The following is a 13,099-nucleotide window of genomic DNA, read 5'->3' as shown; positions in this document are numbered from 1 at the left end:
ATTCAGAATCTGCTTTAAATGTGTAAGAGTAGGGCACTTGAAAGAGTAAAAAGTGATCCTTTCTCCAACTTCTGCTTTAGTTCGTAAATCCCTTTTGTGTTCCTCATTGATGCCACAGTACCTAGCACTTAAAAGATCTTCGCTTAATGAACACTGAATTTGCTTTGTTGAACTCAGGCCTCATGTTCTTTACTCAAAGCAGAACATTGTTAATAGCTTCGGCTGAAACCAGGACTGCTGGAGAAGAGCCCTTGGAGGATCAGAAGCTTGGAGACTAACAGGCTGCTTCATTAGGAATCAGGGACAGAGATTAGGTGAGCTGGAGATGGCTTTTCTCTGAGGTTTAGTGCATTTGCTATAGCGTCAATTGATGGGAACCCAGTCATTCTGGTCCCATGGAAGAGCTAGAAAAATTTCTATTAGAATAAATGACTAGTCAGATTTATGAAATACTATTCAAGAAATGCATTTTTTTTCTTTAAAGTGTTTTCAGTAATTTGTAGTAGCAGACTATCAAAATACTGTAAGGGAAAGGGCCTGTTGAATATTTGCTTTACCAAATAAATAAGCTTATAAAGTGTTTATAAATGAGTACATCTAAGGTGTCTGAGTTTTGATGTTAGAAAATGGGAAATATTATCAATCCTACACATAGGTTTATGTTGTTTTATCCCTACCCTTCCCCATAAATAGGATTAAGGTGAACTTCAGTCTGGTCACTGATATTTCTAGTTTTTGATTAGAGGGACCAAATTACTGAGATTATATATGTGTGATATTTTTCAAGTTTGCAGTTACATCTTTTTCTTTTTTCTTTTTTTGCTACTGGGGATTGAACTCAGGGGCACTCAACCACTGAGTCACATCCCCAGCCCCATTTTGTATTTTATTTAGAGACAGGGTCTCATCAAGTTGCTTAATACCTTGTTGTTGCTGATGCTGGCTTTGCACTCTTGATCCTTCTGCTTCAACTTCCTGAGCTGCTGGGATTACAGCATGCGCCACTGTGCCTGGCTGGTTGCAGTTGTATCTTTTATAGCTATCTATTTTGGCTTTTTTGGTTTATAATGTATATTGAGATATTATAACTTCTAGATTATAATGACATAGCAGCAATATCCTTTGTATGTTTAAATTCCTTACATTTTTCCAGTATAATTATTTATTTTCTTAATAATTCTTACTTTTTCAACCTTTTTGAGATATGAATGACAGAAAATAAACTACATATACTTTAAAGCATACCATTTAGTTAGTTTTTCACCTGTGTGTGGACAGCGGTGACAGAGGATGGGAGAGCAGTGACTGAGATTAGGAGCCTCTGGGCTGTGGCATGCCAGTGCCTGGGAATGTTTCTGTGCTGCTGTGGCAATGCCCTACATGAGGAGGCTCTGTGCAAGAGTCCAATCAGCTCTGACCTTGATCTCAGGCACACAGCTCCTGGGAAGGAAGGAATTCTTATGCTAGACTATCACAATGTTTCAGCAGCTCTGCTTCTCTGGTTCTTGCCCGCTTTACAGTAACCTTAAACAATGAACTTTATTGAGGGCTACACAAAGCTCCTAACATTGCACTTTGCAACTATGGAAAAGCTACATAAATGTCCTAGTTTCTGTAACTTTCCTGAATACAAAAAATAATGACTGCATAGTCTTTAACCTGATAATGAGACATGTATAAATAAAGATTGCTGGTGTAACTCTTTAGATCTGCATCTCCATCAGAGCACAGAGCTCCACCTGATCCCAGCTTAATCTTCAAAATCTGTATCTGTGAATCTTTATTTTCCAATCTCCCTTCACCTCTCGCCAGACTCAAGAATTTGGTTACACTGGTCAAGGCATATGTGTACACCCATAAAACTACCACCACAATCAAGACAACAAATGTTTTCATCAGGGCCTAAAGTTTCCTTGTTCCCTGTTCCATCTCTCTGACCACTCCCACCTCTGTATATAGCATTGATCTATTCTCTATCATTAAAGATTAGTTGCATTTTCTAGAATTCTATATAGAGATAGTCATATATCTCTCCTTTTTAACCTGGTTTCTTTCACTTACATATTGATTTGGATCATCTTATGTTGTGCCTGTATCAATGGCAGGTTCCTTTCCACACTGAGTAGCACTCCCCTGTATGGATGCACTGCAACTTATTTTCATTCACCCCATTTGTGCCCACCCCATAGTTTTTACATAGCTTGCCAAATGAAGTTTCCGTGAATGTCCATGTACAAGTATTTGTGGCAACATATATTTTCATTTTTTAGGTGTCATTGCATGTGAGAATAGATAAGCTAACTGATATGAGTATTTAACTTTTTCAGAAATTGCCAAACTGTTTTCTAAAGTGATTGCCCCCTTTACCTTTCCATTAGCAATGTATGAGTGTTCCAATTGTTTTGTATGGTCAGTGTTAGACTATAGAGAAAAATTTCATGTTTCTGCATTTTTATGTTACTGAACGAATTTCACTGGGACCTCAGTTAAAAGATAAGACTTGAAATCAAAAGAGATTTACCTCTTTAGAGTAATGTGTTTACATGTTAAGGGCTTATGAAACTCAGAACAACAGAATCATTTCAGGATTTGGAAACCCCAAGAAACATGTCTTATCTACCAGTTGGAGACGTTTATTTATGAATCATGCATATTAGGCCTGTAGTAATTTATCTCCTTTATGTTGAGCTGTTAGGATGCTCCCTAATTTAAATTCTTCCACTTACATTCCAGGCCAGGTATCAGGATCTTCCCCCTTCTTTTCCCAAAGAGAATTATTGACACCAAGGGAACAAATGTTTCTCCCTTCTCTCACAAAGTCTGTGTCTCTTTTGTGTAACACCCAGGTTCATAATTTTGGTTTTCTTCACTTCTGCTACAAATCTCAATTATGTAAAAAATGATATTTGGTTCTCACCATGTGGCCCAGGGGGAAGAATTGGGTTAAAAGGGGAATCAATATTGTTATTCCCATGAGTAAGTAATCATCTGTCTCTTCTCCAGGAAATTTTGTGTTTACTTTCAGGAAAATATGAATAAATACAGGTCTTAAAAGCTTAGGAGGAGTCCATTTACAAAAACTTGTAGTCATTTTGTTTGTTATACTGTGGTATCCTACTGTGATTTTGTTTTATATTTTCCTAATGTCAAATTGTGCAAAGAGCATCTTTTTGTGTACTCATTGACTAATTTTGTATCTTTGTTTATAAAGTACCTGTCCAAGCCTTCTGACCATTTTTAAGTGGTGCTATGTTCTTATTGAGTTGTTGAGTTTATTATATTCTGTATAAGGTCCTTTGTGTGCATATGTTGGGAATATTTTCTCCTGTCTTGCCTATTTTGTTTTCTTAACAGTGTCATTTGAAGATCAAAAGTTTTTCTTATTACTTATTTGTTTACTTAAGTAGTGTGGGGGACTGAACACAGGGCCTCACACATGCTAGGAAAGCACTGTACCATTGAACTACATCCCCAGCCCCCCAAGTTTTTCAATTTAATGAAGTCTCAATTATTAATTTTTCTTTATGGCTCATGTTTTTATATATTTTCAATAAACCATCTACCCCTAAGATTGTATAAATGCTTTTCTTTATTTCTTCTATATTTTGTAGTTTTATGTGTTACATTTAGGTCTAGATCCATTCTGAGGTAATTTTTAAGTATATTGTGAAATAAGGGTCATTCTATTTTAATGGCCTGTGTTGCTTCTCTTTTTTAAGGTTGTCTTTGAAGTTTGGTGATGACGAAAATCCCCAAAGTCTTGATATAAGGTAGGTAGATTTCCACTTTGGAATATTATACTTTCAGAACTTCAGATTAGCTTTATTAAACTTAGTCATTCCATATGTGGATTTCAAAGTCTTTTTATGTGCCAAACACTGTGACACTTCAAATGCCATAGCTAGCTAGCTAACTACACCGAAAAGTCAGTGGCTATATGTGATGTCATCTTGTGAGAGTGTTTTCTTCAGTTCCTATTGAAACACCTATACTTCTCTAATCATCAGAGAGGGACTTAAGAATTCACAAACCTGGAATGCTGGAATGTGATGTCATAAACAATGCGTGTACACACACACACACACACACACACACACACACACACACACACTCTCCAAGGCTGAGGCTCTGATTTGAAGTTAATCTGTATAGTTCCTTCTAATGAATCATACTTCTTAAACTACAATGAACAAGTCTCTGAATTCCCCAGTATACAATCAACAAATACCTACATTTTTCTTTTTTTTTGTATAGAAGGATGCATCTACCCACAGTAGTTTATCCAAGCAGTTAGAAACTGCTGCTGGAGGGTAGGGAGAAATTGAAGGCATTATATTTCATCTTTATAAAAACATAGAGCTTCCCTTCCTATAGGATGAATCTTTCAGTGGAGAACAGCAGATGTGTCTTCAACATTACTTGGAAATCAGTAGGCTGTGCTAGGGTAATCTTTCCAAAGCTGAGCCCTATAGATTGCTTCCATTTTGTGAAAATATTTGTGACTCTACAGAACAAAGGTTTTATAGTTAAACCTGCTTGGGAATTACTACATACCATGCCTTCTTCTTGGAAAGTCAGTGTAAATTTAAATATTCAAACTTCTGAGAAGACATACTTTTAAGGAAGACTGTCGCATTTTGTAACTTTGATTAACCTAGTGTTTCCTATGCTTAACCTTAGAAAGCTTTCTTCCACAGAGCACTTGCCTACATATCATGGGACACTAGTGTTTCAGTGATCATAATTTAGAAAATACATGCCATCACCTTTCAGAAAAACTTTGTAAGAAAATAGAACACTATAAGGTGATCAACACTTTATCTATCTGATATAGAATGGGGGACATTTTTGATCAGTAATAGCAAATTTTTCCAAAAGGAAAATGGTTTTATTATTATTTATGATAAAGTTATGTAGTATATGCTGTCAAAATTCTATTTACATCTATCTGGGTCTTTCCACTTTAGAGCACACCCTCACCTGCTCAACTTTTTGTTTTGCTTTTTTGCAGTACTGTGCAGGGCCCTGTGCTTGCAAGGCAAGCACTCTACCAACTGAGCTATAACCCCAGTCCCTCAACTTTCAAGTACCAGTTTTCTCTGGCCAAAGCAGTCCACTGTCTACCATCCCAAGTCTAGGAAGTATATAAATACCCCATCTTTCTCTCCCTTGGGTGAGATCACTTAGAGGCATGTTTTTACCCTAGATTCGAGTTTCCCCCTTTGCATTAAGCCCTTCTTGTCCACAGTGGAAACTTACTTGCTAGTACACTTGAGGTCTTTAGTTTCTCTGTAATTTCTCTTTCCTCCACTTTACATACTTGGATGACTGATTTTTCCAGATACTTTTAATATATTCACATCTTATCTCACAGTCTGTTTCTGAAGAAGCCCACAAACTAAATTAAAAAAACCATGGAAAATAGAAGAACCAGAAAACATTCAGCTATGTAATGAAAGAAAATGATAACTAATAATAGAAGTACCATTTTTAATCACTACTAGTGTTTGGATTCCTATACTTCCAGATTTCTTTTTTTTCTATGCAGTCACCCATTTTTAGATAAAAAAGATCATAACATATGAACAATATAACTTTTTCACAGCTAGAGAATATTCCATTCCAGAAAGGTTAAGATAGGACTTGAAGCCCAGCTCCAAGACATGTTCTCTGAGTGATCTCACACAAGTAATTTCACCCCTCTCAGTCTTAGACTTTTCATTTGTGAAATGAGGATAATGATACTATCTCATAGTGTTATAGTCCAAAATTAAACAACATGCACATTAATACACAGAAGGGTGGCTAACATACAGTAAGAGAGCTATTACTGTTCTTTTAAGTCACAATTTAATTCCATGTTGATGTCCACTTATGCTTTTTTCTCAATTTCTTGGAATAATAAACACATACTCAAGCACCGATTCTGGGAAGAAAACCTTTGTGTTCTTTTGTAGGTCTTTATATTGCTCACTTTTGGCTGATCTGTCCTTTGTTTTCTTTCTCACCTACCTGGAGGAAACTTGTTTGGTACCAAGGCGAAGCCTCTCCCCAAGTCAGTTCCACCATCTGACGAAAGAGGGCACCATTGTACTGTCATACACTGTGTCCTGCTTGGGTAAATATGAGACTACAGTGGGTAATACTAATGTATAATCATTTTCAGATTCTTCCTTACCAATTACAACAAATGGTCCAGCCAGAGTTGGTTTAGTTTGCACCGAGTTGAGATTATTTCCAACAATTCAGTCCAAGCAACTTTTAATGTAACAGGCATATATGCTCCGACAAGTTATTCCTACCACTGCCAACGTGTCAGCAGCCTGCAGCAGCATGATGCCCTCTTGTTGCCCAGTGACACAGATGATGTGTCAAGCCTGTGGGAGGTCACCTTCATTGATTTCCAGGTAATAAACTAAAACATGCTCAGGATACCTTTGGTGTCAAAGAAATGCAATATTTGAAAACTCCTGAAACAAAAGATATTTAAAAAGAAGAGAGGAGTTTATACCTTTAAAATAATTAAGATAATTAAAGAAAAATCTTCTAAGGTATGAAATGGGGTGGCCTCCAAGTCTCTACCCAGGACTTGCTTTTACTTTAAGGTTTATCTGGTCACTAATAATTATCAGTGAGGCATGCCAGCAATCTAAATAAACCCTGGTGCAGTTGTGGTGTGAAGCCCAGTGACTGACATTTCCGGGACTGAGGCCCTTCTGGGGAGAGACATTGTTGGACAATTATTTTATTTCCTTCAGGGAGTGTAGCAGTGATCCTATCAGGGATGATAAGAAGTACATCTGTAGTGTGAGTGACAACATTGGCAGTTAGTGTAGGAATGGAATCACCAGCCAGGGAGTCAAAAATATCCCAAAGATCTTGGAAGTGTTTGGGGAAAGGCAGGGAAGTGTGAGAAGTCCCTTTCACCACCAGAATCATCTCAGACTGACAGACATTCTGCCAAGTTCCTTTCTCTTGTTTACCTGTGAAAATTGCTTAGCTTGTTTGTCTAACTTGCTGAAATAGCAGGCAGGCCTTTGCATGACCCCTTTAAGGGCACTTTCCAACTTTTTCTGTATAGGTATATGGATATTTGTATGTATGTATAAGGCCCCTCACCCTACCAGACTGGGTGGAGGGTGTAGTGTGATGACAGGCAGCTGGGGAAGGGAAGGAGCTTGCATTCTAGAGTCAGACAGACCTGATTTAATATACTACTCAGCCACCTGGATAAGGCATTCACCCTCTCTCGATTTCTAACCTATCTTTATGAAAGGAAAGAATACATGGCTTGATGTGTGTGAAACACCCAGGATCATGTCAGACATGGATTGGCAAAGCTACCTGTGACTTTTTCTCTTGTGTGTGGCACTGTTGTAGTTATCTACATACTTTATTGTCAAAATATATATTAATGCTGCAGGATAGCTCTTATTATCCCTGTTTTACAAATGAAGCGATTAAAAGATCTGATGCTTACATAATTTTTCAGTGATATAACAAGTAAGTAAGTAGAAGCAGAATTCAAATTATAGACTGATTCAAGGATGTTCATATATATATTTAAGTATATATATATATATATATGCAGCATACACACCATATGACACTTGTACGTTAATAATATTTATATATATTATAAATGTTTCTATCTTGCTCTTTAAAATGTGCAGGAATCTGGGGAGGTAATGATAAAAACATGGAATAAGGCGGGCGCAGTGGTGGGTGCCTATAATCCCAGTGGTTTGGGAGGCTGAGGCAGGAGGATTCCAAGTTCAAAGCCAACCTCAGCAATTTAGCAAGGCCCTGTCTCTAAATAAAAAGGAAAGGACTGGGAATGTGACTCAGGAGTTAAGTACCTCTGGGTTCAATTCCTGGTAACAAAAGCAAAAAACATAAACCAAAAACCAATAACCAACAAACAAACAAACAAAGCCAAGGAATAATTCATATGTAATATTATCTAAAGACAATAGGAGAATTGATTTATATATGTGCCTTTTTTTTTTTTCAGAAATGGCTTAAGGTGACTTGCAGAGAGATTACAAGAAAAATAATGTAAAAATAGGCAAGGCACTTCACACAAATTAAGATGGTATTATTAACAACCACCACCCCCCAAAAAGAAAAAAAAAAAAAAAAAGTAAGGAGTGGCAAAGATGTGGAGAAATGGGAATCCTTGTGCATTGATGAGGAGAATGTAAAATTAATCAAATACTATAGAAAACAGTATGGCAGTTTCTCAAAAAATTAAACATAGCATTACCAAGTGATCCAGTAATTCTACTTCTGGGTACATACCCCAAAGGATGGAAGGCGGGGAATTGAGTAGATAACTGTGTACCTATATTCACAGCAGCATTAGTCACAAAAGCCAAAAGGTGTCTACCAATGGATAAGTGGGTAAATAAAACCTAGTATGTATATACATACAGTGGAATATTATTCAGCCTTACAAAAGAAGGAAATTTGGATACATGCCATAGCATGGGTGAACCTTGAAGACATTGTGCTAAATGAAATAAATCAGGAACAAAGGGACAAATATTATATAATTCCAGTTATATAAGGGTGGTCAAATTGAGAGGCAGGAAGTAGAATAGTCGTTGCTGGGCGCTGACAGGAGGAGAACAGGGGAGAGTGTTTAATAGGTATATACAATTTCAGTGTTGCAAGATGAAAAGAGCTCAGGAGAGAGCGGGTTGCACGGCAGTATAGATGCACTCGGCACCACTGAACTGTACACCAGAAAATAATTAGGATGGTGAATTTGATGTTACTTATATATTACAACAAAAAAGCAAAATAGAAAAAAAAAATGGGGTGAGAAAAAAAAGGAAGATTAGTTAGAAGCCACTGGTGAGATTGGGTCATAAAACCATAGGACCATCTATCTGCATTGGCTGGATGTAGCATAGTAATTTAACTTAAAAGCTTTGGAGCAGCCAGTATAAGAAAGAAATATTCCTTTACATGTCTACTGGGTCCATAAGACTGCTGACAATTTGCTTATGAGAAGTACATTCTCGTGCAGTGTGTATGTCCTCAACGACATCCTTGTAGTAAACACTGCACCGTGTATCATAGGTGGGCCTTGTGGATATACACAGATGGCAGAACGCAAGCTCAGGTCAGGGAAAGGGTGGTGCGGTGATGGTGGTTGCGTTGTGTTAAGAAAAAGGCTGCTTTCCATAGGTGCAGGCATGCTGGTCTAGTCTATCCTAGGAATAAGATGTGGTTGTCCCTTAGTAGTCACAGGAGATGATTTTGAAGCTGCCACCCCACCCCCATGAATACCCAAATCCATGCATGCTCAAGTCCCTTATTTAAAATTTTGTAGTATTTGCATATACTGTATGCTTTCGGTCATCTGTAAAATACTTACAGTACCCAATGCAATAAAAATGCCATGTAAATAGCTGTATTGTTTAGATATTAATGAAAAGAAAAAAGTCTGTACATGTTCAGTACAATTGTTTTTCCCACAATATTCTTTGAACTTTATCTTGTTTATTTTTATGTGGTGCTGAGGATGGAACCCAGTTCCTCACATGTGCTAGGCAAACACTCTACCATGGAGCCACAACACCATACCACCAGAATATTTTTGATCCACAGTTCCAGAATATTTCAATCCCCACATGGACCTCCTGACTATAAGGGTGACTCTACAGAGTGGCGTGGCTGACATTGGAGATTCAGAGGGTAACTGAGTGAGGTGAGCTGGACGAGTCTATGTAGCCAGCTTTACAAGGAACATTTAAAATTCAACTCTGATTTGTGCTTTAAGTAAATACAGGACCAGGGTTGCTGGATCATCTGACTTTTCAACAGAAACTAGATATTTGGACTTACAGGAAATTTTCAGGGTATTATGAACTCAGGGTCAAACAAAGCTTGCCTTCGTGTTCCATACAGCGTTTGTAATGTCTGGTCCAGGTAATGGATGAACCACATACTTCAAACATTTCTCATACTTGCTATTCTTGATCAAATCCTGTTAAGAATTAATTGACAGTCAGTCTGATTGCATTTTCTTTGACTGGAGTTGCAAAGTCAGTTGAGGTCATCTTTGGTCATTGAGGAACTTCATTCTTCGGGCACTGTTCTGAGAAGAAGGGCACTATGCGTTGGAGGGGTAGACAGGGGATACCAGAAGCCAGGCCAGGAGTCTCCTTCAGAAGCTGTTTTGGGTTCAATTTAGAGAACAGACAATTGTTGAGCAAGGCCCCTAATACTATGGCATGATGAATGGCCATAACAATTTAGCAAGAGAAATACTAAAATGCCCATTTAGCCACAAAAATGAATTTTTGTAAAGCACTCATAGACCATTCAATTTTTTGATGTGCCCTTTAAAAAATGAGTAGGTGACTGAATGAGGTGATGTCGTGTAGGGTTATACTCTGTAAGCCAGTCAGACAGGCTGCTTCCCAGTTATTGCTCTTGTTATAAAGAAGTTGCTCCTTATCCCTGTTTCTTTAATTTTGACAGCAGCATTTAAATGCCATGGCTGTAGTCAATTTGAACCTTTCTTACTTTCAAGTAATTAAACCACTTTATTTGCTTTTTTTCTATTCTCTGGACAGGATGTAAGAAGGAACTAGTATACAGCTCTTCCAAAAATGGCAGCAAGGCTGTACAGTCTGTAAGTTCCTCTTGTCCAGGGTTTTATTTTCTGTGGTTTCAGTTACCTGTGGTTAGCTATAGTCTGAAAATATTAAATGAAAAATTCTAGAAATATGTAATTAATAAGTTTTAAACACCTTTTATTAGAATATGTTATTATCATTGTTTTTATTAGCTATTATTGACAATATCTTACTGTCTATTAATTAAACTTTATCATAGGCATATGTATATAGAAAAAACATAGTATACACAATCATTTCAGTATCTATGGGGATTAATTCCAGAGCCCTGAACTGATTCCAAAATTCATGGATGCTCAAGTCTCTTATATAAAAATGGCATGGTATTTGTATATAATCTCCTCCTATATACTTTAAACCACCTGTAGATTACTTACAATACCTAATGCATGCACATGCTATGTAAATGGTCATACTATATTATTTAGGGAAAAGTAAAAAGAAAAGTAAAGACACAATTTTAAAAAATATTTTTGATCTGTACTAGTTGAAACCACAGATGCAGAACCTATGGAAATGGAGGGATGGGTTTGGTACTATCTGTGGTTTTAGGCATCCACCGGGGATCTTGAAATACATGCCTTGTGGATAAGACAGGACCACTCCACAACTGATAAAGTGGGAGAGGTAAGTGGTGGCAGAAGAAGAGACAGAGTACATCAGGAGCAACTGAGTCACAAACTGAATCTGAGTCTGAAACCAGATTGCCCAGGGTTGAAGGATACCTTGACAACACACCGTTGTGGAACTCTGAGCGTTACTTGGTTTTCCTGTCCTCAGTTTCCTCATCATAAAGTACTAGTAAAATAGTAACTTGCTCAAAGGTTCTTGTGAGTGCTAGACAAGTTAAGGCAGGGTCTGGTACACCAAAAGCCTTATAAGTGTTAGCTTTATTTTTTATTTGTTTTACCTCATCAGAAGTCATGATATTTTCCCTTTAAAGACTTCTTGTCTACTTGCTTTCAGGAGAATCAAAAGCAGACTTGAAAGTTTTGGGAAACTTATACTCACACAGTTTAACATGCTTTGAATTTCAGAGACATGATAGCAGTTGTGGTTTTACAAGTAGTAGAATATTTTTTTCCTCCATTTTCCCAATGATTTTTTTTCTTTTTTTATTAGAGCTTTATAGTTAGTTATACATAGTAGTTGTTGGGTTCATCCTGACAAACTCATGCATGGAAATAAATTTTGTGAACTAGAATATTCTTTTTTTTTTTTTTTTTTTTTGTGCTGGGAATTTGAACCCAGGGCCTTGTGCTTGCAAGGCAAGTACTCTACCAAATGAGCTATATCCCCAGCCCCAAGAATATTCTTAAGAGGATTAAAAGAAGGTTTTATTTCAGAGGCTTAAATTTCACAAGCTCCTTAAATATGACAGCCATATGTTCCAGAGTTTCTGGGTCACTCCTGAAGTAAAATCAAGTTTCCTTGTCTCCATAAGCACAATCATTTTTGTCAGATCACGTGCTTACATTAAGCAGCAAATATGGTGATAGTGGGTTAAATTTGCCTAATTAGGGTACCAGAACTATGAGCCCAAGTGACAAGTAGATCTTGGAAGATAAGGCAGAGGCCACTTCAATTCTTTTTTTATCTCCTGACAGATCCAAGGCTTTACCATTGAAGGGCGGCAGTTTGCCAAGGCCCGGGACTGCACCTCTTCCTTCTCTCCGGCTGTTTTGATTGGCCTGGCCATGTCCCTGATCCTCCTGCTGGTGCTGGCTTACGCCCTGCATATGCTCATCTACTTGCGCTATCTGGACCGGGACTATGAGTTTATCACCTCTCCTGCTCACTTCCCACCGTTGAAAGCGAGAGACATGGCAGAGGAGAAGGAGCTGCTCAGGAGCCAGGGAGTTGAGTGCTACGAACTGAGGAGCCAACAGATCTGCAAGATCTATGTTTAACAGCCTGGGCCTCCCTCTTCCTCACCACGTCCACAATGGCTCTGAAAGAGGTGGTTTCTCTTCTGTGTTGTTTGACTTGTGAATAGCTTGATTAAAAAAAAAAAAAAAAAAAAAAAAAAAAAACACCAAAAAGAAAATACATAATGCATTGATTTTGAAACATCCACGGGTTACTCAGATAAACTTGGCACAATGAAAAAGCATCTCGGGGATCCCATAGAGATAAATACAGCAGTTACCCCAAACCTACCTTGAAATTGAAGGAATGTTTCAGGTTAGGGACATGTGGGGATGTGGGGGGTGTGGAGGATGAGAACAGTGCGACATAGACAAAGAAAAACACTCTTGTTCCCTGGGTCCTCCCTGTCTGTGCCAGTTTGGATATGGTAAGAATAGAAATAATAAACCCAATTAATCTGGAAGTTCAGAGTTTAAGCTATTTTTTACCTTAATTTATATTTTTTCAGAAATTATGTCCCAATTTTGTTAAAAAAATGTTCTTTTTCTCTCTTTCATAGAACTGTTTAGGAAAAACTC

At 37.6% G+C, this 13,099-nt stretch overlaps 1 protein-coding gene across 4 annotated transcripts in view; it reads left to right on the top strand.

The window, feature by feature from the left end:
• LOC306664588 (V-type proton ATPase subunit S1-like protein) overlaps nt 1–12,789 on the top strand; it is a gene marked incomplete at its 5' end in the record, with an annotated part of 39,965 nt that extends 27,176 nt beyond the window's left edge. For all 4 annotated transcript variants that reach the window (XM_079145565.1, XM_079145566.1, XM_079145564.1 and 1 more), the window contains 3 exons: nt 3,720–3,770; nt 6,167–6,407; nt 12,260–12,789. In XM_079145565.1, the coding sequence (XP_079001691.1) occupies nt 3,720–3,770; nt 6,167–6,407; nt 12,260–12,562 (595 nt within the window). In that variant the 3' untranslated portion in view covers nt 12,563–12,789. The remainder of the gene's footprint in view (nt 1–3,719; nt 3,771–6,166; nt 6,408–12,259) is intronic.
• Between the last annotated feature and the right edge of the window lie 310 nt (nt 12,790–13,099).

The sequence above is a fragment of the Sciurus vulgaris genome (genome assembly GCF_902686455.1).
Source record: "Sciurus vulgaris genome assembly, chromosome: 6".
Taxonomy (NCBI): domain Eukaryota; kingdom Metazoa; phylum Chordata; class Mammalia; order Rodentia; family Sciuridae; genus Sciurus; species Sciurus vulgaris.
Note: the sequence above shows the minus strand (reverse complement) of the source record. Positions and strands in the feature narration are given on the sequence as shown.